The sequence below is a fragment of the Magnolia sinica genome, chromosome 1 (genome assembly GCF_029962835.1).
Source record: "Magnolia sinica isolate HGM2019 chromosome 1, MsV1, whole genome shotgun sequence".
Lineage (NCBI taxonomy): Eukaryota > Viridiplantae > Streptophyta > Magnoliopsida > Magnoliales > Magnoliaceae > Magnolia > Magnolia sinica.
The window spans coordinates 289,058-316,808 of record NC_080573.1 but is presented as its reverse complement, the minus strand read 5'-3'; the positions used below and the strand labels follow the sequence as shown (position 1 = coordinate 316,808).

Sequence of the window (27,751 nt, the reverse complement as noted above, 5' to 3'; positions counted from 1 at the left end):
TATAAATAGAGGTCTTTAGGGCCTTTTTAGGTATAGGTAAGGTATTCTAAGGGTTTCTAGAAGGGGTTCTAGGGTTTCAAAGGGTATAGTAAGAGTGAGATTCGAGGTTGTTCGAATCGGGTAAGTTCTTTCTCTTTGTAATTTCTATTTTCATAGTGGAGATCTGTCGCTTTGTGCTGTGGTTTTTTTCTGAAAGGATTTTCCATGTTAAATCTTTGTGTTTTCTTGTGTTTTCTTGGTGCCATTGGATTGCCATCCTAGATCTAAATATGTGTGATTCCGCAGCACAAGTATCAATACATTCAACATTTGCATCATCTCATCTTTCATTAATTCTCTTGTTTCTCTAGTTTATCTAAGTATATTCTTTGAGGTTTGCTAAATTTTCAAATCCTACCACATAAAAAACTCAGATTGATCGGAGTCCTTTAAAAAAAAATAAAAAATAAAAAATAAAATCCATCTCTCTCAAGTAAATGAGTTTTGGTGAATCACATGCTTTTTGATTTCTCGCTCCTACTCCTGAGTTGGACATTGACCCCTTCATCTTCATCATTCTTGTGTTCTAGCATCTGCACTTGCATATTTCTTCTCAACGTCCTTACTACCTTAGTTGATTCAAGTGTATGTTATGTGGTTTGCCAATTCTCTAGATTATGCCACACCAAAAACTCAGGTTGACGAGAGCATTTTTTATTCTTTATTATTTCTTTCAGTAGACGGGTCCTGGTAGATCACATGTGTTTCGGTCCCTCACTCTCACTCTTGAGTTGGACATTAATTACATTGTTCAATTGTATATCATCAATTTCATTTTATTAATGCTAAGCTAATCAAATCCCTTGAAATTTGTTGAGTTCCATAAAGTAGAAATTACACACGGACAAAGAAGTGCCTAATACCATCATATTCTATCACTGAGTTTCTTTACTCAGAGATCTGGTGTCATAAATTATGAGTCATTAAAAAAAAATCTCCAATTCTCTGATTTCTAAAAGATTCTGTAGTTGACTAGATCAATGCAAAAATCTGAATTAACTGGATAATGAGCACGGTCATACCAATTCTTTTTCAAGAAGGTGAACATGTGTATAATACATTATGTGCGCTATTATGCACATATTGGATAACCATGCACCGGTGGTGATGTGCAGAGTTTGGGCTCAGCCAATTATGCTCGAGCAAGGCTGACACTAAAGACCCAATGCCTGAGATTGGCTCAAGATTGAAAAAATTGGTTGAGAGCAAGGCTGACACTAAAGACCCGATGCCTGAGCTTGGCTCAAGCCTGAAAAAATTAGTTGAGCTGGCGCCTAACCCAACTTAGTCCGATCATTGATGAAGGTCTTATTTCCCACTTGAATGTTCTTAACATGCAGAGTAACAGATATTTTAGAAAAATAAAAAAAACAGTATACAATTAAAATGGATGGATGGTCTAATCAAGGATTGGAATGATATATTTGTGGGATATAAAGCATATAAGTGTAAAGTTGGGCTGAGTCCAGCTAAAATGACTTGAGCCCAAGCCTAACTCAATTATTCATTGGACCATGGATGTGAGACCCAAGTCCAGGCCTGGCCCAAAGGCGGGGCTCGTACCGTCGTTATATATGTGTATGCGACCCCACATGACGCGCGACCCGGCTGTCGCACGCTTTGTGCCGTTGGAATCGCCCCTTCAGTCTTACCTTGCGTGAAGGGGTTGAAGAAAGAGGATTGTGGGAGAATCGCCATAGCACTTTCCCGACGCTATTCTCGCCTCCTTTTCAATAACAACTCTTCCCCACCAGCAACAGAAATATCATCTCTCTCTCTCTGTCTCTCTCTCTCTCTCTCTCTCCACTTCTGCCCATCTGCGTCTATCCTATCCCATCCTAATTTCCATCCGAATTTCCATCCGTACCCTAAAATAAAATAAAATATATGGATAGTGTTTTTCGTATGCGGCTTTCTTGAAGCTTCTTCTTTTCCATCTCTGTAACCCCTCACATGGAAATGGAATCGCTGCCCAACGGCCCAGGTGCCGCAGCCTCAAAACTGACGGAGTCGCTGAAGCTGGAGCACCAGTTTTTGAGGGTCCCCTTTGAGCATCTCAAGAAGTCGATGCGTGCCAATCACAGGATCGTTGACAAGGAGATGAATGCTGTCATCTCCGGCGTCGCTGATGCTGTAGCCCCCGATCGCGACATGTCCAAAGAAGAGGCCGTGCATCACCTCACTTGCCTCGTCTCCAAGCTACAGGGCCTCAAGAGGAAGGTATCTCTCCATTTCTCTTTCTATGAACCCTTGTTGGCATCCATCCATCCAACGAAATTTCTTCTTCCTTCATTGTTTTTCTTTTGTTGATCAGCTGGAAGAGGGCACTAGGACCGAGCACTTGCAAGCCCAGAAATGCCGGGCCCGCCTTGATCACCTTGATGTGGCGGAGATTGAGAATCATTCCGAGTGGAACAGCATGCGGTTGAAGCGGATTCTCGTGGACTACATGTTGCGTTTGTCATACTATGATACTGCCATGAAGCTTGCAGAAACCAGCAATATGCAGGTACTTCTCCTTCCAATTCCTTTCTGTTAAAATGGCTGATTAAAGTTATGAGAAAAAAAGGTTCTACTTATTGAGAAGGTGTCATCATAAATTCCTACACAAGCACATGTTATGAGAATGTATAGACCGTGATAAATTTAAAGGTATTCAATCTCCTTCCAAGATTGATGATATTCAAAGCTATCGTGTCATGTTCAGAATGTATTGCGATACATTCATACAACAACGTGATACATTCGGACCATGTTTGAACCTTGGTGAGAAACTATTCATGTGCACTTGATCTTGTTCATGCACTTGAGTGTGCATTGGAGAATTCTGCACTTTCAGGTTGTCCGTCAAATATTAGTTACATTAACCCATTCTTCAGATATCAAAGTGAAGCTTATATTCGAATTATACATCTTCCTTTGGCTTTGAGCTGACTTTTACTGAAGGATTGAAAGTTTGAAACAATAATAACTTGGGCATTTGGAGGCTGGTGTTTAGGGTGTTGGCGTGCAAATATAGGTCCCTTGAGGTGGATGGTACAGTAAGGAATCATCTCAACATTGAGCTCCAGGTGTTTGGAGGGAGGCGATTAGGGTGGAAAAAATATTTAATAAGGAGATTATGATTAGCATCGCGGATGGGTTGCAGATTTGCTTTTGGGAGGATATATGATGTGGGGATAGGCCTATATTTGTTTGACTCATCTATACTGCGTAGCATTGAGTAAAGAAGCCAGGGTTTCTTAGTTTTACACAATGAATGGAGATCAAAGTGGTTTGGAAGTCTACCTTTAGAAGAGATCTGAACGAAGCTATGGTTTCTCAGTTTTACACAATGATTGGAGATGAAGTGGTTTGGAACCCGACCTTTAGAAGAGATCTGAATAAAGAAGACATTGCGGAAGTCCCTAGTCTCATGGACCGGTTGAATAGATTGTCTCCTTTTACAGGAGAGGGTGATAGTTGGAAGTGGTGATGGAAAAGTCAGGCTTTCTTTTGAATCATTCTATGCCTGATTGCCTTCCTATTAGGGGGCAACCTTAGGAGAAAGGTGGCCCCAACAGCATCAATATGGACGTATCAGGGTCCACCTAGGATGGTAGCTTTTGGGTGGCTGGTGGGAAAGGACCATTGATCCCTTAAGGTGCAGTCATGACGATATAAAATGTGTGCATCCTTTGCCTTTGGGATGCGAAAGAAGTGAGCCACCTGTGTATTAATTTATGTTTTTGGATGAATAAGTCAGCTACATGTTCATATTCACTGTTAGCTTGTGAGATTTACCTGGAGGCATTTCTTCCATTTGTTTTGGGTTGGATTGGGAGATGCTAAGTACAGTTGGACTTGGAGCCTTCTTCAACGATTGGAACAACGGTAGTTTTGTTTGAAAGCCTCATTTTTGGAATTCGCTAGAAGGAAGCATAATGATACGCTGTTCTGTAGCCAAGAATCTCAAGAAGAGGATGTATTCCAAGTGGCAAGGTGATGATGAGAAGTGGTTTAAACCTGTATGTGTAGCCACCTCTTTGCGACCAACAGGGGGCGATGAATCTTTGTTTTTTGTAGATTGATGGTCCCTTGTCATCTATTTTTTGCTTTATTGTGATGCTGGTTCCTTTCTTCTAAGTTGCACTCATGTTGGATTCTTTCTTTTCAATTTTTATTTATTTATTGTTATTTTTTCTTTTTCGAAGGTCACGCAAGATTTTATCAGCACCCATTAGAATTTTGTTATCTTTCTCTTGCGGAGTATGGGATCGGCATATGGCCAGGTGGTGCTCATTTGATGCTGGATAGTTGCTAGTTGGCAGTAAGGCACGGGAGAATCTGATGCACGGCTTGTGTTAGGTGTCAGGCAGCGGGATGACTTCTGTTTTAGAGATGTGTGTTCTGACTCTCTTGGTAGGCAGTTCGATGTTTTCATAAAAGGAAACCTGTATTTAGTGGCCCCCCTTGGAGGGAAGAAGCAAGGGATATGGTGACACGTGTTGGAGAGAGATCCTAGACTGGGGCTGAGGAATTGGGGGCTGGTCCTTTGGCTTAGGATCTTAATCCTATGGTTTGGATGGATATCCTCCTAGTTCAGCAGATACATGGCTTGTTGGAGGCCCTTTGGTTATTGATGGTGGTCGGTTTGAACAACAATTGCTTACCTTCTACTTCAACATGTGTTGGGTATGAGCTGGAAGTGTTTCAGGTATGCTAGGACACTCGTGTTCTTTTCCCATGTAGTTACAAGTGTGCTACCCACTTACTTCGGTGGCACGTGTGACCTTCCTTTTTTTCCCTGTTTCGAAAGATAGAGCCCTCTTTTCGGAGTTAGACCCAAGCCCTACGACTCGAAGTTGTTCATGTTTGGTGGCCTTGATCTTGTCCGAGTTGGAGGGGGTGATTGGGGATGCTGCAAACTGTCAACGTGGGGTGGAGCATCCTGTTGATGGGTCTCAAGCAAGGTATTCCACAACAATAATGGTAGTTGTAACGACCACCACTATTACCTTTACAATACGCGTTGTAACGGCCATTGCGGCCCCCGTAACGGTTGTTACAGTTTCTCTTTTTTATTGAAAAAAATGAAAAAACCCGTATCGGCCCCATAATAGACCGTTACGGGGTTGTTAGGGCCTTTATAGGGGCGTAATGGGCCGTTACAGCTCCTATAATGGCCTTTACAGGTCATTTTTCCAAAATGGCTGTTACGACCGCATAATGTGTAACGGTTGCCACTATTACCTTTACAGTCTCGTAACGACAGTTACGACACACTATGTGATGGGGACATCTTGCGTACACCGTCCACACGTGCACGCACACCACCCCCCTTACGCTCGTACGCTAGGAGGGCCCCACCGTCGATCTGGATCGGTGACGACGTCCAAGGAGGGCCTCCTAGCTAGAAGACGAAGTTTTGATTCAAAAGAGTGGGCCCGTTAGTCAAGAAAAGGCCATCATGGGATCTCATAATCGTGACTCACTAGTCAGATTGATTTCATATTTTAGGTTTTGCTTATTAATATTATTTAGAACATCATGGACGCTCTAGATTTCTTTGATTAATTTTTATTTTAGTTTATTTCATCGCCAAGTAATAGGTTGCGCACATGCCGCGAGTTTTGGGATATAGGGTTTTTTTATAAATAGGCACCCCTTGTAACTTTTTTCATCAATTGAAGATTAATAAAAATTCTGCATTTTCCTACTCTCTGAGTTGTGAAGCCTAATTGGGTGTGAAGCCCTCCCTTCATTGAAGGGTTAACTACCGTGGTGCGAAGCCACATCTGTCCCGATTCGCCCCCAACCATCGCCATCTCTACTACCCATCTTCTACCATCCCTTTTTCTCATCTCACCCCATCATCTACACTTCGAATCAATCATCTATTGCAGCAATTCTCCTCCCCACATTAGAATTTCAGAATCTGGCTCTACAGGAGGTCTGAAACTTCGACGGAGCACCACGTACAAACTATACATCGGATCGAGCTGAGATTTGGGGGTTTTAGAGTCCATCCCTGGTCGACCAGGGCCAAGGTGACCTTTTTCCGAATAGTAGGCCCCACACATGTGCAGCCGAGATCACACGCACGTGCGTTTGGGCCATTGTTTTTGTTCATGCGTGCGGTACTTCTCTGGTTCGTCTCTCCTCTCTTTCACTCCGCTTTCACCCAAAATTCCTAAACCTAACCCTAAATTACTCAAATCTCCAATTTTATGCTCATTTTCTTACCATAGGGTTCCTTGATTTGAAATTGGTGAATCCCTTGTATTAGAGACTGATTACTATGCATGTGTGGATGATTATTTCTTATCTTTGAGTATCGTTTGGTTCATAATTTTTATTGATCCAACCCTATCATGTGGTCCTGGACCCGCATAGATTCCCCTTAATTGAATGTTTGGACTTTCATATGGGATATGGAATTTGTGTAATTGTTTCTGAACTAACGTGATCTTAAGCCTGAAATCTCGCATATCATATTTAATTTTCATGTCCTGCATCAAATTTGGTATCAGAGCCTAGGGTTCTTGTAGGGGAATTCATTACATGTTTAGGGTTTGGTTGTTTATGTCCATTACGCATCAATTCTCATCATATATGGCTGTTTAAAGGTCCATAAACCCTGACATAAGCTGCTGAAATTTTCTGTTATCCCCTTATTTGAATTATTTTAGAAATTAACTTAGTTTTCTATTTCTAGGTTTAGAAACTTTCCTTTTCTATTTTTTAGAAACTTTCTTAATCTGTTTTTAGAAACTAATTTCCTTTCCTTTTTCTTTTTTAGAAACTAGTCTACTTTCCTTTTTCTTGTTTAGAAACTAACTTACTTTCTATTTTTAGAAACTTTCCTTTTTCTTTTTCTTTAGAAACTAGGTTGTTTTTTTTAGAAACTTTTCTAATTTGTTTTTTTAGAAGCTTTCCTAATTTGTTTCTTTAGAAACTTTCCTAATTTGTTTTTAGAAACTTTCCTAATTTGTTTTTAGAAACTTTCCTTTTTCATTTTTAGAAACTAGGTTGCTTTTCTTTAGAAACTTTCCTAATTTGTTTTTTAAGAAACTTTCCTAATTTGTTTTTTTTAGAAACTTTCCTAATTTGTTTTTCTTAGAAACTTTCCTTTTTCGTTTTTAGAAACTAGGTTGCTTTTTTTTAGAAACTTTCCTAATTTGTTTTTTGTTTTTTTTAGAAACTTTCCTAACTTGTTTTAAAAACTTTCCTTTTTTGTTTTTAGAAACTAGGTTGTTTCTTTTAAAATTTTTTTTTTAAAAAATCTTATATTTTGACAACTATATTGCTGAATTTTGGTTGGCACCCTACACTAAATATGGAACAATTGCAAGAGTCATTAAACAAGCTGTCCCAGAAGTTGGAGTTTTTGATTAAGCACTTGGAAATGGACCAATGCTTTGAACAACTTGATGTACGCATTACCTGACTAAAGACCATCGCCAGGACAAACCCCACCATTGGGGTAGATGTCCAATCTCAGGCAGGTGGCCTGGAGGATAGACCAATGAATGGAGTTGGTCAAGGAATCAATTATGGGTGTGCACCCGTGCACCCACCCCATGAGAGACATCAAGACCACTATTTTGAGGGATACAACATGTGCAGCCTTGTAGCTAGAAAGAGTGCACTAGATGCTAGTGTAGAGTTACCCACTGAGACCATTCCGGTAATGGATGAGTTACGTGATGTCTTTCCTGATGATCTACCGGATGAGTCTCCCCCTAGGAGGGATGTAGAGCACACCAGAATATGGGACACCGTAATACCTACAACCGAGTTTGCGTTTAATAGTTCTGTCGATAGGTCCACAGGTCTCAGTCCTTATAAAGTCGTTACTGTTTATAAACCTAGGAAACCTATTGATCTTGTCCCTATGTCACTGTTCCATAGGGCATTAGAGCCTACAGAGTCTTTTGCGCATCACATTCATTCATGGCATCAAGAAATCAGGCAGAAGATCATTACTAGTAATGAATATTACAAATTTTTTGCAAACCAACATAAACGCTTCAAAGAATTCAATATTGGGGACTCTGTGATGGTTCGCATCTGGCCCGAGCGGTACCCTCTGGAGGCCATTCATAAGTCACACGCGCATAGCGCTGTACCCTTCAAAATTATAAAACGAAACGATCTCAATGTGTATGAGGTAGATCTTCCACCTTCCATGGGAATTAGTTTCACATTCGATGTGGAGGATCTAGTTACTTTTCAGGAGACCACTGATACTTTGTCCAGCCCTTCGCCCACCCATCTTGATTCCCCATATTTTTCCCTTGAACTATGGTCCCTTTCCGACCTATTTTCTCAGCCTTTACCTCCCATACATACCCTTCCCGACCCATTTTTTCAGTCTTTACGTCTCATACCTACCCGTCCCGACCCATTTTCTTAGCCTCAACTTCTCATACTTACTCGTCCCGACCCATTTTCCCAGCCTCTACCTCCCATACCCACTCTTCCTGACATTTCTTCTCAGCTTCTACCTCCCATATCTAACCTTCACACACCCAGAGAGGAAATAGAGGATATCATAGACCATCAGATAGTTTTAACGTCGGACGGCAGGTTTCAAAAGTACCTGGTCAAGTGGAAGTCACGTCCAGCTTCAACCAGTGTTTCAAATAGCGCCCGTAGCGTAGCGTGGCCATAGCGTTATGTAGCGTCCCAAATAACGTAAATCCCTTATAACGTACGCTACAGGGGTCGTAGTGTACGCTACAACTACGTAGCGTGTAGCGTCCGTAGCGTAAGCTACAATGTATTTTTTTACTATTTTAGTTTTTTATTATTTTTTCACGTTTTCTTTGTTTCTAATGTTGAGGAATGTGACACTTGTATTGTACTTGATACTTTTAACCTATGAGATTTTTATTTCTTTTCATAATTGTGACTTGTGGTTTCAATTAGACATTATTAATTAAAGTAGTTTGCTTAGAAAGTTGTTGATGTGATAATTATTTGATTTGGCTTATATACATGTATTGACTTTTGATAAATGATAACTAATAACTTTTTTGAACATGCTTATAATTGATAAAATGAATCATCTTTTAGGCATTTTTATATATTTTTTTCTTTTTTTCAATATTTATTATATTTATCCTATTTTTAAATTAAAAAATAGAAGTATCGTGTAGCTTATGCTACATGCTATGTATTTACGCTGCACGCTATAGAGGGTTGAGCGCTAAGCATCACGCTACCGCTATTTAAAACACTGGCTTCAACCAATACGTGACTTGCTGAGGAAGAGCTTCAAAGACTTGATCCTTATATCTCGGAGCGGTTTAGGAGTTTTATTTCGCCAGGGGCGAAATCTTCGCAGCCGGGGAGAATTGATGGGGACATCCCGCGCATGTTGTCTACATGTGCATGCACACCACCCCCCTATGCTCGTACGCCAGAAGGAGGGCCCCACCGTCGATCTGGATCAATGACGACGTCTAGGGAGGGCCTCTTAGTTAGAAGATAAAGTTTTGATTCAAAAGAGTGAGCCCGTTAGTCAAGAAAAGCCCATCATGGGATCTCATGATCGTGACCCACTAGTCAGATTGATTTCATATTTTAGGTTTTGCTTATTAATGTTATTTAGAACATCATGGACGCTCTAGATTTCTATGATTAGTTTTTATTTTAGTTTAATTCATCGCCAAGTAATAGGTTGCGCACATGTCGCGAGTTTTGGGGTTTATGGTTTTCTTATAAGTAGGCACCCCTTGTAGCTTTTTTCATCCATTGAAGATTAATAAAAATTTTGTGTTTTTCTACTCTCTGAGTTGTGAAGCCTAATTGGGTGCGAAGTCCTCCCTTCATCGAAGGGTTAACTACCGTAGTGCAAAGCCACATCTATCCCGATTCACCCCCAACCATCGCCATCTCTGCTATCCATCTTCTACCATTCTTTCTTCTCATCTCACCCCATCATCTACACTTCGAATCAATCATCTATTGCAGCAATTCTCCTCCCCACATCAGAATTTCAGAATCTGGCTCTATAGGAGGGCCAAAACTTCGACGGAGCACCACGCACAAACCGTACATCGGATCGAGCTGAGATTTGGGGTTTTGGAGTCCATCCCTGGTTGACTAGGGCCAAGGTGACATTTTTCTGAATAGTGGGCCCCACACACGTGCGGCCGAGATCACACGCACGTGCGTTTGGGCCATTGTTGTTGTCCACGCGTGCGGTACTTCTGTGGTTCGTCTCTCTCCTCTCTTTCACTCCGCTTTCACCCAAAATCCCTAAACCTAACCTTAAATTACTTAAATCTCCAATTTTATGCTCATTTTCTTATCATAGGGTTCCTTGATTTGAAATTGGTGAATCCCTTGGATTAGGGACTGATTACTATGCATGTGTGGATGATTATTTCTTATCTTTGAGTATCGTTTGGTTCATAATTTTTATTGATCCAACCCTATCATGTGTAGGCCTGGACCCGCATAGATTCCCCTTAATTGAATGTTTGGACTTTCATGTGGGATATGGAATTTGTGTAATTGTTTTTGAACTAACGTGATCTTAAGCTTGAAATCTCGCATATCATATTTAATTTTCATGTCCTGCATCACTATGGTCTCAAGCCATGATGCCTATTGTGGGTGAAGCTGATTTAAGTGTGGGAACATCTTGTTAATTAGAGAAGTCTTCTTGGATTAATGTGAGGGGAGATTGTCTTCATGGAGTTCTCAAGATTGCTCCATTTCAGGTAGCGAGTACTAAGAGAAGTGAGGTGGGTGTACTGCACAATAGAGCTAGGGTTATTGGTGAAGGAGGGGATAATAGGTTGGTCACACACATGACGTGGCAGTGGTCAAAGGTAGATAGTGGATTTGAGAAGCTTTGACTCACTTGGAGAGGCAAATTGGGGTTTCATTTGGGGACAGGGAAGAGGAGTGGGGACTATTACAAGATGCTTCAAATTGTGGAGGCTTGAGGTAGGTAGAGAAACTATTCCGTTTCTTCTAGGATGGCCTAGTATCAAGTCAAAGGTAGCGGAGAACTAGAAAGCCTCAACTTTGTAGTTAATTATGAGTTAGCTTATACTTTGGGAAGAAAGGGACAAAGGGTTAGATCAGTTTCCAAATAAGAATCCTATGTTGGAATGTATGGGGGTTGGGGAGTAAAGAGAAAAGATTTCAATTTCATGATATATCTGTAGGAGGGGCAAGCGATTGCCTTCTAGGAGATGAAACTTCAGGCTATTGAGAGGATGCTTACCGCGGTTTATGGGTAGAACGTTGCAACATTAAGGTTTGATTTTTGGGAGGAGCTGAACAGTGCTCGGGAAAGAAGTGAATAACCATGGTATGTGGGAGGTGATTTTATTGCAACTGAGGTGATTTTAATGCAACTAGGTTTACTTCTGAGAAGTCTAATTGGGGAAAAGTATAACCGGTAGTATGAGGGGTTTTTTAGACTAGGTAAACTCAGATGAACTTGTTGATCTTCTGATGGTAAAAGTGAAGCTTACTAGGTCAAATGGGCAAGAAAATGCCATTATGACCAAAATTGATAGATTTCTTGTCTCCACTTCATTGGTGGATTGTTTCCCTTTAGTCTCTTAATGAGGGAAGCCGAAACTAGTGTCAGATCCATGCCTGATATTGTTGGAGGTTGAGGAAGAAAACAAGGGCCCAAGACTGTTCAGATTTGAGCTTGTATGGTTAGAGGTGGAGGGTTTTTCTAATTTGGTTATAGAGTGGTGGAACTCTTTTATTGTGAAAGGTTACACAAGATTTATATTAAGTAAAAAATGAAGCTGCTAAAAGGGAAAATTCGGGCTTGGAAGTGGGATTTGTTGGGGAATAGAGAGTTGGAAACAGAAGAAATATTGTGTAAAATCCAAGAGCTGGATGTAATGGCAGAGGAGGGTGTTCTTTTAGAGGAAAGTGAGGAGCTTCGAAAAAAGCAAAGGTTCGACTATTTGAGCCGCATAAAGGAGTAAGAGATTAAGTGGAAGAAATGTTCCCGAGCCACGTGGCTTGAGGGGGACAAGAATACTAGGTTTTTTCGCAACATGGCTTGTGTGTGTGCAAGATGTAACAAGATCAATAGCATAATGGTCGATGGGGTTCGGGTGGATGAAAAGGACAAGGTGTGCAAAAAGGTGGTTGATTTTACAATGAATTGTTGTCTGATGAGGGATGGCTTAGACTAAAGTTAGACAATCTGTTTATCTCGTGCATCCCCAATGAAGGTTTGGTGGCGCTTGAGAAGCCATTCTTTGAGTCGGCAATCAATGTGACAGCAGATTTGTTGAGGAATAAAGCTTCGGGTCCAAACGGGTTCCCCTCGGTGCTCTTTCAGTTTTTTTGGGAAGTCATAAATAAGAGTGTTTTATTGTTTTTTGGGGAGTTTCATGAAAGGGGGCAGATCTCAATGGAGATGGGGGCTTCATTTACCGCCATAATTCTAAGGGTGTCAGGTGCTGAAAATTGGAAAGACTCCCGTCCCATTAGTTTGATTGGCAGTCCTTATAAGATTCTTGCTAAGGTTTTGGCTTCTACATTTTAAGCAATTCTTGACAGGGTTATTTCCAAGAATCAGGGAGCATTTATTTAAGGGCAGTAGATATTGGATAGGTTGAAGAGGTTAAGGCAGAACTTTCTGTGGCAGGGAGGGGAAGCGAAGAAAAAGTTTCATCTTTTATCCTGAGCAAAGGTTTGCAAGCCATTTGATAGGGGAGATGCGGGAATTAAGGATTTGGGGAAAAGGAATCAGGTTCTTCTAAGGAAATGGTTGTGGAGGTTTGAGTGGAGAAGATGCACTTTGGAAAGATGTGTGGCCAGGCGAGGTCCCTTTGAAAGATTTGTTTCTAAGGGTAGCTCAGTTGTGTCTGACTCTTAATATATTGGTTTTTTGCTGCTACTCTTTTTGTGGTGATTTTGTTGTATGGTCCCCACCATATGCCATTGACCCCTTGATGATGGGGTGGTGGAAGGATTCATGAGGTCGTTAAATCATCTCCAGCTTTGCCTCCTGGTGATTGTGCACTGGGATAAGCAGATTTGAAGGTGGGACAAGTCCGGAGGATTCCTAGTTCAGTCCTTTTATGATATGATTGATCCATGTGGGCATGGTAGCAGAGTGCAAACTCGACATGTTTGGACGTTCAGAGCTCTCTCGAAGGTTGCAATGTTCAGTTGGCTAGTCAGAAAGGAGAGGACGTTGACTGTGGATAATCTCCAGAAGTGCTCTATGATTATCCCGGACATCTGTCTTTTGTGTATGTCAAATGCAAAGTCAGTAAATCATCTTTTTATACATTGTAAATTTCTGAATCAGATATGGGTGGGCTTTCGTAGGAGTTTCCACGTCTTATGGACTATGCCAAAAACTGTTGGTGATCTTCTTTTGGCTTGGAATGGGGTGGGTCTTTGGAAGCAGGATAAGGTTTTGTGGAGGCCTGCTTGCAGGCTTTTGGGCCATATGGGCTGAAAGAAATGGAAGATGTTTTTGTAATGTCAGCAATAGTTTAGATATTGTTTGAGTAGGGCGATGGGATTAGTTGTAGTCTTGTAGAATGTGCTTCTTGTATAAATCGGTTGAGGGATTGTAGCTTTCCATTTTAGTTTTCATTCTCGCGCCATCTCAGTTCACTCCGTAATAAAATTGTTGTCATCTTTCCAAAAAAAAAAAAGAAAAAAAAGAAAAGAAAAAAAAAGAAAAGAAAAAGAAAAAGAAAAAGAAGCTAACTTGGGAATTGCCATCCTCCCAATTCTCATCAAGTAATCTTAACATATAAAATCTCTTGACCAAAATAATGGTAAGAACGTAAATTTTGAAGACTAATGTCAATAAAACAAAATAACCTTGTTTCTTCACTGCCCTTTTGTATTTGGAATATGGTCCTCCATCATTGTTAAATTCCAAGTAGCTTCGATCATGCCTGGTTCTATGATTGACCTGCTTTTCTCCTGGCTCGAAGTTTTGGAGATTGACTGTCCTAGCAATCTCTTGGGAAATCTGGAAAGAAAGGAACAATCAGACCTCCTGTAATCTCTGCCTCACATGTGAGAATCTAGGGGTTAATTATCTGGGATATCAAAGATTGGGCCTCTTCTCTCAACATCGATTTCAGTTCGGATTCCTCTTGCATCTAGATTAGTTCTTTTTTGCCCTCTCCAGGGCCTGCTGGGAGGGTCTGGCTGTTGGTCTATGTTGCTGTCCTCGCATCTGTTGTCTTCAAGATGTATAGCTTCTGTTTTCTTTCTTTTTGTTTTGAGTTGTTTAGCCTTTTTGGTTCCTTGTGTTGTTTCTGTTTTGCTTGGGTTGCCTTTGGCTCCCTTTATTATATTCAATCTTCAAAAAAAAAAAAAAAAACCTTTAGTACTTATCTTTTCAAGAAGGATGATCACTAGGGCTTACTTTACTTTTATCCAAAATAGGCGCATTTAAATCTTTGGAGCGTGTTTTTAGGTCATCCTTTTCTTGGAGCGTTGTCACCAAAGGGGAATATCACAATGTCATTCAGTTGGCTGCCACTGCCAGTAAATGACTGTCAAAGCCCAGTGTTTTAGAGATAAAATCTAGTGTTGCCAATTTGGAATATGTACTCCAATGCGGTTAGGGACACAAACGAGGTAGCCAATAATCCTTGGAAGGAGGGATGGCTAGAAGTTTTCTTGTTGTTGGCCCTGTCTTTGATCGTCTTTGATGTACTCCTTTCTTAAATAAAGCTTTTGTTACTTAGCTGACAAAAATTGTCACAGCGGGAGCTTAGGTGATTTTTTAAATTTTTTTTAATTTCAATTGCTGACTCTAGAGGTTTCCTAAATACATGCTATGAAGTTTCTCAGCAAATATATATATATGTGTGTGTATATATATATATATATATATATATATATATATATAAAAGAAATGCTCACACACAACTAGTTGGACCATTTAAATTGGTCCAACTTGCTATGCATTAAATGTCAAAGATTCCTCTTTTTATCCACATGTAATGCACCATATGTGAGGATACGTAACATTGAGTCTTTCATCAATATGATGGGAATTATGTGTTATAGATCCAACCCGTTCATTAAATAGGGCCCACTAATGAAATTTTATGTACTAAAAATTAGTAAATTGTTATCACCACTAGAGTCACATATGTAACTTGAATCTGGACTGTTGGAATAGATTTATAACAGTTCACTTTTCTTGTAGATGATATCATACTATTGATCACAAAAAATTAATATTTTTTCCTTCACATGCTTACAATGGACCCTACCTAATTAACGGACCGGATTTCTAAGAAATGTGGTGCATCACGCGAATATATCACTTGTGCACAACTTCTTTATTAATCCCATTTTCTTTATAAATATTCCTCCTTTTTCTCTTCATTTAATGAATAGTTAATGCTAGCAAACTTTTTCACATGAAAGTTATTTCAATTAACAAAATGGATTTGCTTGCTTAGGTGGGCACCACTATAACGTTAATATGAAATCCACCCAACTATTAGGTGAGTCACTTCATGTTAGACCAAGGTATCCCAAATCGGTTACGTTTCGGCCGTAACGGTTGATACGTAACGGTAACGGCATCAACCATTATGCGATTCGGCCCCAAAACGGGGCACCTTTGTTTTTTGGGTTCGTAACGGCCGTTATGGGATTGTAACAAACATTACGGTCCATAACCCTAAAGAAAAATGAAAAAAAAAAATGGTTAAAAAAAAAAAAAAAAAACATACCTTTTTTTTCTTTTCTTTTCTTCTTCTTCTTCCTCTTCTTCTTCTTCTCGCCCTTTTGCGGCCTGGGCCTCCTCCTCCTCCTCCTCCTCCTCTCTCTCTCTCTCTCTCTCTCTCCCTCTCTCCCCTTTTCGGTTTCCCTCTCTCCCTCTCTCTCTCTTCTTTTTCTTTTGAAATCGAAAGTGGATTGACTGGTGTACCACACACCAGTATAGCTGCTGTAGGTACGTGTCATGCTAAGACGAGCGCTGACACTCCTCGAGCTCCGAGTTGTACGAACAGTTTAAAAGAGATCAAAGTTACATGTATTTATTATATCTACACCATTCATCTATTTTTAAATATTATTTTAGAGCATTAGCCAAAAAATGAATCGTATCCAAAGATCCTCTGGACCACACCAAAAATAGCAGTGGAGATGATGATTTTCACCGTTAAAAAATTCGTAGGCCCACCGTAACGTTTATTTTCCATCCAATCTGTTCAAAAGGTCAAAAAGACCTTAATGAAGAGGAAAAACAAATTTCATATTGATCCAAAAGTTCTGTGATCCCAAAAAGGGTTTCAATGGTAGACGTTCAATCCCCCACTATTTTTTGCAGTAGGGTCCACTTGATAATTAGATCTGTATTATTTTTCGTGTCAAGCCTTAAGACGAGCTCGTCAAATGAATGGACGGTTTAGATATAACACATACCTCATGATCAGACCCACAGGACTTGCTTGCGTCAAATGAATGGACTGCATACGAGTTATGCAGTACGTCGCACAATTTAATAAAATGTACACGTGCCACATGGGCCCCACCATGATGTATGTATTTTATCCATGCCGTCCATCCATTTTGTCACATCATTTTAGGTTATGATTTAAAAAATTAGTAAGATCCAAATCTCAGGTGGACCACAACATAGGAAACAGTGGTTATAGAATGCTCACGATTAAAAATTTCTTAGGGTCCACTGTAATGTTTATTTTCCATCTAACCAGTTAATAGGGTCACACTGACGTGGATGAAGGGAAAACACATGTGTCAGCTTGATCTAAAACTTTTGTAGCCCCAATAAATTTTTAATGATAGTCGTTTAATTATTATTGTTTCTTATGGTGCGGTCCACCTGAGCTTTGGATTTGCCTCATTTTTGGGCTCATGCCCTAAAATTGTTTGGCAAAATAGATGGACAGTGTGGATATAACACATTCATCACGAAAGGGGTCCAAAAAACTTTGACACTCGTGTGCTACACTTCACAATCCAAGTCCTACCTAATTCGGGCCCTTAAAAATTGTACATGAGACATGTATTAACTTAAAATTTACCAATTAAATTATGGACTGTAATTGCTAACTCAAAATGCCAAAATCAAATTGTTTGAATAATTTTAATTGTTAATTTGTGGACACTTATTTTCTAAAATAGGGCCTTTTGATTTTTTTTGATTTTTATTTTTTCATGATTCACTATCCAATAAATGTCCACCAATTCACAAGTGGGATAATGTCAATAAATTGCATGAATTTGAGGCTGATTTGGGGCATGGATTGGTCCTCCAAGTCAGCCCTAAATTGGCAACACGATCTACCTGAATTTAATTTCATTTTTTAAAAGAACTATTGGGATAAATGATATCAAATTGTTAAGTATATAAATTAGATATTTAGAAAATTAAATATATGAATTTTGTAGTCAAATTCAGGTTATTTGGATCATAAATTCATCAGACAGTCCGATACAACTTCTCACCAAAGAGTGGACCGTTACACCACCATAAACATCTTCCAATTTATAAATGAATGCATATTTGGAATGCTTAGAATATTCCGGATTTAATCCATATTTTTTCATATTTTTTTGGTTAAAAATTTTTTTTGCACCGTTACGGGCCGTTGCGCTCCTGTATCGCCGTTACACCCCCGTATCCGTATCAGTATCGGAGGGCACCGTTACGCCAACCGATACCGATACGGGATACCTTGTGTTAGACCTAATGAAAAAATACCAGCCCCATCCCTGGTTCACGTGAACCACATAATTGAAAAAAGCGTAGATAGAAAGTTCTCCCTTCAAACTCTTTCCTTTGGTGTAGCCCACTAGAATCACTTATGGCGGGCATTTTTTTTTTTTTTGTTCAAGGCCTAATATTTGGTGTGGCAGCTAATGGTTGGATTGGATTTTATATTCTCATCATGATGGGCCCTATAAAAATCAAGGGTAGACATCTTTCTCAACTATTTCAATTGATATGGCCCACTTAAATCATAGATTAGCATGATTTTTTATTTTTATTTTTATTTTTATTTTTTGCTTCTGAGTCCAGTAAGGGATTATACATCTAATGATCAGAGTGGATCTCTGAACACATCACGGTGGGCCCCTTTAAAAAATGAAGGTGGGCGTATGCTCGAACTATTGTTCCTTCCGAGAAAACTGTTAAGTTTCCGTAATAAGAGGAAGCGGATTAAGTATTACCCCGAGTAACACCGTGGTGTTTCCCCGACCATGGGCTCACCATGATGTATGTGCTGTATATCTATGCTGTCCGTCGGTTTTTTAGGATCATTTTAGTATGAATTCCAAAAAATGAGGTAGATCCGAATCTCAAGTGGACCACACCATAGGAAACAGTGGACATTGAACGTCCACCATTAAAACATTCCTAGGGCGCACTATGATGTTTATTTTCCATCCAACCTGTCCATAATGTCACACAGACGTGGATGAAGGGAAAACACAAATATCATCTTGATCCAAAACTTCCATGGCCCCTAAGAAGTTTTCAATGGCAGGCATTGAATCCCCCCTGATTTCTATGTTGTGGTTCACTTGAGATTTGAATCTGCCTTATTTTTGAGTTCATCCCCTAAAATGATCTTGGAAAAATAGATGGACGGTGTGGATGTAACACACACACACACACACACACACACACACACACACACACATATATCATGTTAGGGCTTATATAGATGGATGGTGAGGCTTTCTTAGGCAACACACCTCAATTTCCAACCTCATAGGGATAGAGAGCATTAAATGAGGAGAGATAACATTAAGTAAAGAAGAAAGAAAGAATAAGAGACTTGTTTTCATGGATAATTAGAGAAACTGTGCACTTGCGGTGTATTCTTGTGATGCACCGTATAAGTAAAAAATCCAGTCCATTGATCAAGTGAGGTTCCTCGTATGCGTGTGAAGAACATGAAATATATATATATATATATATATATATATATATATATATATATATATATATATATATTTTAATGATTAATAGTAAGATATTTTTCTATAAGAAAACTAGGCTATTAGAAATCCATTTCAACTGTTTGATTTAACTCATGTGTGGTTCCAGTGATGAGGATCATTTACTAAGTTTTTGCCAATAAAATTTAATAAGTGGGCCCTATTTGATGAACAAGCTAGATCGATGATGCTTATTCCTATTGTACCGATATCAAATTTGATGTCACATAGCCTTTTACCAGAGGAATTATACATGATTAAAGAGAAATAATTTTGTTATTTAATACACAGCTAGTTGGACCAATTTGAATGGTCCAACCAGTTGTGTGTGAGCATCTCTCTCTCTCTCTCTCTCTCTCTCTCTCTCTCTCTCTCTATATATATATATATATATATATATATTATATGTATTGTTGCTGTTTGAACTTGATTTAAAAAAAAAAAAAAATCAAAATGCATTAGAAACTTGTATATTCTTTATTTTTGTTATTGTTGTTGTTGTCTAAATGAATTGCAAAGTGATTGGATTCTATCACTTAAGCTTGATATTCTGTCTCATTTCATAATATATGCCTTGCTCTTGTCGTCATCTGTCATACATGTTGACAGTTTAGATCTTTTGAGACAGGATCTTGTGGATATTGAGGTCTTCCTTGATGCGAAAAAGGTTATTGATGCTCTTCAAAACAAGGAAGTCGCTCCTGCTCTAGCTTGGTGTGCAGAGAACAAGTCAAGGTTGAGGAAATCCAAGGTATAGTATTTCATCCTCCCCCTAAAATTCATGTTCTCTTACAATTTTTTATTAGAAATGTAGCAATTGTTCAAGTGTTTTTTCTTTAATAGGTAAGCTGGGCTCGAACCTAAGACCTCAATAGTTCAAGAGTTTAGGGATATAACTTCAAGGGATAATGAATAAGTGTTTGCTTTCAGATTATTATCCTATTACTGTGCCAGGTTTTTGGTCTTCCATAGATTTCAGAATCTGGTAGCATCAATCTTTCCAACCCTAGTATGAAATGAAATTGGTTGTTTATCGAAATAATTCTGGTTAACATCAAAAGCTCACTGGGTAACAGGAAACTTCACTGTATTCTCTTAGTTTTTCTGGTCTCCTTGTACCACTCCAAACTAGGTTGCATTCAATCTATAAGCTCGCTGAAATAGAATGGGAAGTTGAGCAAACAAACCTGAACCACAGTGTGCAAAAGAAGGTCCAAGGAGTGGTCCACCTGACCTCACGCATGGTTAGATTTATTGCAGCAGATTATATATATATATATATATATATATATATATATAGAGAGAGAGAGAGAGAGAGAGAGAGAGAGAGAGAGAGAGAGGAACGCTCAGCTACGCACCGGTTTGCACGTCATTACGTGCGAACCTTGCTATCAACCGTTATATAAGGTCGATGGTTTGGATGAAAGCGCTCTTAGCGCGAGTTTGAAAGAGCGAGTTTCCTTCTCTCGCACGCCTCTTCACCATATTCTCTACCTCTCCGAAGAATGCGGTGGAATTCTTCTGCTGGGATGCCAGTTGGGTCCCACCAAGATGTTAATGATAAATCCACGCCGTCCATACATTTTTTAAAATAATTTTATGGTATGAACCCAAAACCCAAAACTGAGGTAGATCAAAATCTCAAGTGGGCCACATAGTGTTGATTGAACTCTCACCATTAAAAACTTCCTGGGGCTACCAAATTTTTGGATCAAGCTAATATTTATTTTTTTCCATCATCCAGGTCTGTATGACCTAATCTACAAGTTAGATGTCAAATAAATATCACGGTGGGCTCTAAAAAATATTTAACGATGAGAATCATTAACACCACTGCTTCATGTGGTGTGGTCCACTTGAGATTTGGATCTGCCTCAGTTTTGGGATAATGCCTTGGAATGATAAGAAAAAACGGATGGACGGGGTAGATTTCTCAAAAAAATCATGGTGGGCCCCACCTAGGTTTCAAGCATGCGAAAGGCTTTAGAAGGAAATCCGCGTTCGAAAAAACCGCGCTGCGGATTTCCTGTGAAAGCCTTTCGCGCACTGGAAACCTAAGTGGGACTCACTGTGATGTTTTTGAGAAATCCAATTCATCCATCCTTTTTATGAGATCATTTTATGACATACAAAAATGAGCCGAATCTAATACCCAAGTAAGCTGAAAACGTCAAGATTAAACTTACATAGTTGAAATATTCGTATGTCACAAAAGTTTTGAATCAAGATAATATTTGTGTTCTCAGCTAATCCTAGTAGAAATGATGTTATGAATGGTATAGATGGCATGTAAACATCCATGTCGACCCCAAGGAGGTTTCAACGGTAGGAATTTCCCTACCCCCTTTTCCTTCAGTACGGCTCGATTGAGTACTGTATCCTGCTCACTTTTGGTCTACCGTCCTAAAATGACCTCAAAAAACGGATGGACGGGATAGATTTCTCACAAACATCATGGTGGGCCCCACCTTGATTTCCAACGAACTTAGCAAGAATGGCTACTCCCCGCCACCATCCCCGTGGCTAGTGGTCGGTGCTCTGTGGGCCCCACCATGATGTATGTGCTTCATCTATTCCGTTCATCCATTTTTACCGATCATTTTAAGGCTTGATCTAAAAAATGATAGGAATATAAATCGCAGGTGGAACACACCACTGGAAAACAATAGTAATTGGATATCCACCATTAAAATCCTCCTAAGGCCCACTGTATTGTTTATTTGACATTCAATCTGTTGATTAGGTCATAAATACTAGATGAAGGGAAAAAAAAAACAATGATCATGTTGATCCAAAACTTTTATGGCTGCCAAAAAGTTTTGAATGGTCAATGTTCAGTCAACACTGTTTCCTGTAATGTGGCCCACTTGAAATTGGGATATACCTAAGTTTTGGTCTCATACCATAAAATGATTTATAAAAATAGATGGACGGAATGGATGAAACACATTCATCATGATGGGCCCACAGAGCACCGACCACCAGCCATTGGCTGGTGGCAGGGGAGTAGCCAGTCCGTTTCCGTCTCGAAGGCAATCGCGTGCGTTATCAAGGGATGCGAATTGGATACTAACAGGTTGAGTGGCGAGACTCGTTACTGGAGTGCCGTCACCAAGTTCTGTGGCCCGACCATGATGTATATGTTGTATCCCACCGTCCATGCATTTGGAGAGATCATTTTAGGATATGGCCCAAAGAACAAGGTAGATCGAAGGCTGGGGTAGACCCCACCACAGAAAACAGTTTAGAGAGTGATGCCCTCCGTTGAGACCTTCAAAAGGTCCACCATGATTTTTATTTGAGATCCAGTCTGTTCATGTGTTAACGCATGCATGAAAGAAGTGAACACACAAATATTTGCTAGATCGAAAACTTTTGTGGCCCTTCGAACTTTTAAATGGTGGGCGTTACTCTCCCCACTATTTTATGTGGTGGGGTCCTCTAGATCTTTAGATCTGATTCTTTCTTTGGATCATGCCTCAATATGATCTCTCCAAATGGATGGGCAGACATACATCATGGGTGTAGCCTACAGAACTTGGTGACGTCACTTCATTAGGGAGTCTCTCGCTACTCAACCTGTCAGTAGCTAAACCGCACACGTCGTCGGGGAGGTGAGGGACGCAGATTGCGTCCTACCTCCGCCCGTCTCTTGTAACAGGCGAGAGCTTTGAGTGGCCACCATGATATAGGGGTCTTATCCACACCGTCCATCCTTTTTTTCGTTAAGCTATTAGCCCAAAAATATGGCAGATCCAAGACAGATGTGGGGTACACAGTGGGGATTAACCGTTGAAAAATTCATGGGGCCAAAGAAGTTTTGGATGGAGCTGATATTTGTGTTTTCTCTTCATCCAAATCCATGTAACTTTATGAATAGGTTGGATGGCAAATATAAATCACGGTGGGCCCTAGAAAATTTTCAACAGTGAGAATTATTATCAGCGCCGTTTTTTCAAACGCGGATTTCCTTTGAAAGCCTTTCACGTGAAAACCTAGGTGGGGCTTGCCATTATATTTTTTGAGAAATCCACCCCATCCATCTGTTTTTTCTTATCATTCTTAGGCATTATCCCAAAACTGAGGCAGATCCAAATCTCAAGTGGACCACACCACATTAAGCAGCGGTGATAATGATTCTCATCGTTAAATATTTTTTAGAGCCCACCGTGATATTTATTTGACATCCAACCTGTAGATTAGGTCATACAGACCTGGATGATGGAAAAAAAATAAATATTAGCTTGATCAAAAAATTTGATAGCCCCAGGAAGTTTTTAATGGTGAGAGTTTAATCAACACCATGTAGCCCACTTGAGATTTTGATCTACCTCAGTTTTGGGTTCATACCATAAAATTATTTTTAAAAATGTATGGACGGCGTGGATTTATCATTAACATCTTGGTGGGACCCAACTGACATCCCAGCGGAAGAATTTCACGTGAAAAGGCTTCCGCCGCATTCTTCGGAGAGGTAGAGAATATGGTGAAGAGGCGTACGAGAGAAGGAAACTCGTTCTTTCAAACTCGCGCTAAGAGTGCTTTCATCCAGACCATCGGCCTTATCCGACGGTTGATAGCAAGGTTCGCATACATACACACACACATATATATATATATATATATATATATATATATATATATATATATATATATATATATATATATATATATATATATACATACATATATATATATATATATATACACACACACACACACACACACACACACACATATATAGGGAAAAGGTACTATGCGCTCGACCTCACGATAAGCTCCCGGGAGGTCGAGCTGTGTGGGCCCCACCGTGATGCGTGTCGACCATCAACACCGTGCATTTGATGGGTCCCCTTTAAATTATGGGATAGCCCAAAAATCAGCCGTATACGGAACTCAAGTGGGCCATACCATCTAAAATCATGTGAAGACACCGTTAAAACATATAAAAGCACTTGGTGGGGCCCACCTGAAATTTGCATGCATCTGAAACTTGGTCTGAACCCTCATCCAAGCGGGACACACATAATGGATGGGCTGGATTTGCAAACCACATCTTGGTGGGCGCAAAAAATGATTATGAATGTTTTAATGGTGCACGGCCCCTCTCCACTTCTGTATGTGGTGTGGCCCACACAAGTCACAGATTGACTTGATTTTTGAGACCTAGGCCCACGATGGAATGGTGCATCTGACTGATGGGGTAGATGTTTGAAACGCATCACGGTGGGGCCCACACAGCTCGACCTCATGGGACGGACTCGTGAGGTTGAGCGCATAGTACCTTTTCCCATATATATATATATATATATATATATATATATATATACTGTCCTAGTGGCATGCATATGTAGGACTCTATTTGGCATGTATACATGCATAACATTACTGCTTAATCAAGAGGTTAATTAGAATAAAAGTCTCTTTAAAAAGAGCATCTTTATTTATTTGCACTTTTAGGAAGTCCAAGAAATAGAAGCAGCTTTCAACAGGAAAATGTATGCATCATTATAACTAAGGATTCATATCCATAACATGAACTATATGAATATATGTTATTATTGAAAGAAAGTGCTAAGACTCTCTCTTTTTGGAGAAGTTTCATTTCTCCACACTTGCACAAGGAAGCCAATGCTGTGGTGGGTAGCCTGCAAAATTGGTTGTGGAGCTGACCCATCTTTGTGTGGAGTGCTTGCCCTTTCTTAAATTCACCTATTGAATACCATTGGGGGTGTGGGAAGGCCAAGGGAAAAAACTGGTCTCTTCTTGATAAAATGGTGGTAGCACACTGCCGTAGCCTCCGTAGCACGTTTCAGTAGCTAAATGCATTATTGTTGCAATGCATCAGGTTCAATTAGTATTAAGTGGATCCTTGCGGGATGGGTATCTGGTTTCTTCCAATCCCATGGTAATATTATTTGGAAGATGGTTCCTTGTGCAACATTGTGGGGGCTTTGGAAAGAGAAGCTGCAAGATTTTTTATGACAAGATGATGACGGTCGGGCAACCTTTAATGATCGGCTTTATTATTGTTGGGGGTAACATGTAGGTAGTTGTATTTTGTTACCTATTCCTGGGGCTGGAGCTTGTTGTAGCGTGCTCCCGTTTTTGGTTTAGCTGTTTGTATTCTTTTTTGGTTTTCCCTTTCGTTCTTGATTTCCTTGATTTTGGTGTTCCCAAGGTGTTGTAACAAGATGGTTATTCTCCTATGGGTCCTTGTACTTGCCCACTTTTGGCTTCTTCATCTCTATAATAAATAGGCATCTTTCCAACACACAAAAACAAGCACTTATGCACGCAATTTGTTTTTTATTTTCCCTGGCCTCTTGGCCATTATAATAAATAGTCATCTTTTCAATACACGCATGCATGCAAGTGGAGCTTTTTTGGCCTCTTGGCCTTTATGATAAATACTCGTTTAAATGCATGCAACATGCACGCACCAATGGGGAGATTTTTATGTCAAAATGGATCGAAACATTTATGTCCATTTTGCTTCAAAGTGGAACTAAATATTTAAATCCATTAGAATGGTCATTTATTTTATTGTTACAAAATTTTATGATGCGGTATCCTTTTGTGATTTCAGAGCAAGTTTGAATTTCAACTAAGACTTCAGGAGTTCATAGAGCTGGTTCGAGCTGACAACAACTTGCGGGCTATTACATATGCTCGAAAATACCTTGCACCGTGGGGAGCTACTCATATGAAAGAACTACAACGCGTGATTGCAACCCTGGCCTTCAAGGGTAATACTGAATGTGCAACATACAAGGTAAAACTGATTTGTCAATATCCAATTTCCGTGATTGTGTCAATGCTGCAGATGGATCTAATGTTCAAAAATTCACTGCTGTCTTAGTACCTGGGCTAGTCAACTCGTCCGGATTATGAATATGGAGTCCAGACTTTGCTTTATCTAAAAAGAAAAGAAAAGGATAAGCATTATTCCTGTCAATTGATTTTATAGAATCAGCAATGTCTTCATGGATTTTGTTAAGTCAAACTTGAAAAAAAAAAATAGATTTAGTATGTTTTTGCTGTATAGAATATGGATCTGTGGTTTTTTAAGTCTGTGGCATTTTAAGGATGGCATAATTATTTCTTGATCTGATTTTTTTGTAGATTTTTATTTTGGGTGAGTCAACTTGATTGGACTTTGAATACTGAGTCCAGTCTCTGCTTTATATGAAAAGAAGAAGAAAAGGATATAGACCTGTTCCAATCAATTGACTTGGACAGTTCCTTATACAATCAGCAAGGCCTAGATTTGGTGGAGGTGACTTGGAGAAAAGAAAAGATAGATTTTGAACTGCTTTTTACAGAATCACCTGTAGATTTTGTTGAGACAACTTGTTGATTGTAATCAACCCATGTAATATACTATTAGATAGCACTTGATTGTAATCAACCTATGTAATAATCTATTACATTGCATGTGTGGGAGTTTTTTGTTCTCATTGCCCGTCCAAAGCCCGGATAAAGGAAGGTCACATCAGGTTGGCAGCCAACGTCAAACTTGTGCCATAAATGCATCTGAGGGAACTTAGGCATAGCGCCAATAGGTAATAAGATGAGGGAAAGTAGACTTAGAATGTTTGGTCATGTGCAACGGAGACCAAGAAATGTGCCTGTTAGGAGTGAATTGGTACAAGTTGAAGGCTCTAAAGGGCATGGGGAAGGCCCAAAAGGACGTGGGTGGAGGTAGTAAGAAGAGACTTGATGACCTATGTTCTAATTAAAGTTATGGCCCTTGATAGAGTGGAGTGGCAGAACAGGATTCATGTAGCCAACCCCAACTAATTGGGATAAGGCTTAAATGATGGCGATGATGACATGTGGATATATGTGTTTATTTTATTTATTTATTGTTGTTATTATTATTATTATTTGGAGCCTTTGTTGTTATTATTATTATTTTTGGTGATTGACCTTTGGATTGCTGAGTTCATTGTATTTGGTTTTTGTGCTTCACAGGTTCTATTTGAGCCAAAGCAATGGGATTATCTTGTTGAGCAGTTCAAGCACGAGTTTTGCAGGCTATATGGCATGACCCTTGAGCCCTTGTTGAATATTTATCTGCAAGCAGGGTTGTCCGCTCTCAAGACGCCGTATCCACATTTAGTTGTTGATTGCTACTTCATGTTATCCTTTTTTCTTGATTATATGCCTAATAAAGTTAGTGTCTTCCACTGATCCTTTCTTCTATCTTTACCTTGACTACACTAAGATTATGTTATGAAGATGATTGCACCAAAGAAGACCCGCTCTCACAGGAGAGCTTCCGCAAACTGGCCTTGCCATTGCCATTCTCAAAGCAGCACCATTCGAAGCTTGTTTGCTACATCACTAAAGAATTGATGGATTTCGATAATCCACCCCTAGTATTACCCAATGGCTATGTTTACAGCACCAAGGTCTGGACTGTTTAAGCACATTGTAGGGCTTTCAACTTGTAGTTGAGAAGTAGACCGGAATGGTTGCACATGTGAGGATGACATGATTGTCTGGTCTGACATGTTTCTTGTGATCATGTGGCAGGCTCTTGAAGAAATGGCCAAGAAAAATGATGGCAAGATAACTTGTCCAAGAACGGGTCTTGTCTTCAACTATACAGAGCTTGTCAAGGCATATATCTCGTGACTCAGTCAGACCAATCTTTCTAATAAGGTATCGGTTGCACCAGAAACTATGTAGCCCATCCTGTTTTCATGCAATGTATCTTAACTCCAGTATTTATATTATAAAGTTGGTTGGTCCGTTTGTA

General features: G+C 39.7%; 1 protein-coding gene across 2 annotated transcripts; it reads left to right on the top strand.

Moving 5' to 3' along the window:
- Positions 1–1,640: 1,640 nt before the first annotated feature.
- On the top strand, positions 1,641–27,751 carry LOC131228999 (protein MAEA homolog). 2 transcript variants are annotated; one of them, XM_058224883.1, is made up of 7 exons: positions 1,643–2,259; positions 2,354–2,548; positions 19,613–19,735; positions 25,574–25,759; positions 26,962–27,095; positions 27,215–27,401; positions 27,526–27,751. In XM_058224883.1, the coding sequence occupies exons 1-7, from the start codon at positions 1,993–1,995 to the stop codon at positions 27,625–27,627; spliced, it is 1,194 nt and encodes a 397-aa protein (XP_058080866.1). In that variant the 5' UTR covers positions 1,643–1,992; the 3' UTR covers positions 27,628–27,751. The 2 variants fall into 2 exon arrangements, with proteins under 2 accessions (XP_058080930.1, XP_058080866.1); XM_058224947.1 differs by lacking the exon at positions 25,574–25,759 and having other exon boundaries at positions 1,641–2,259.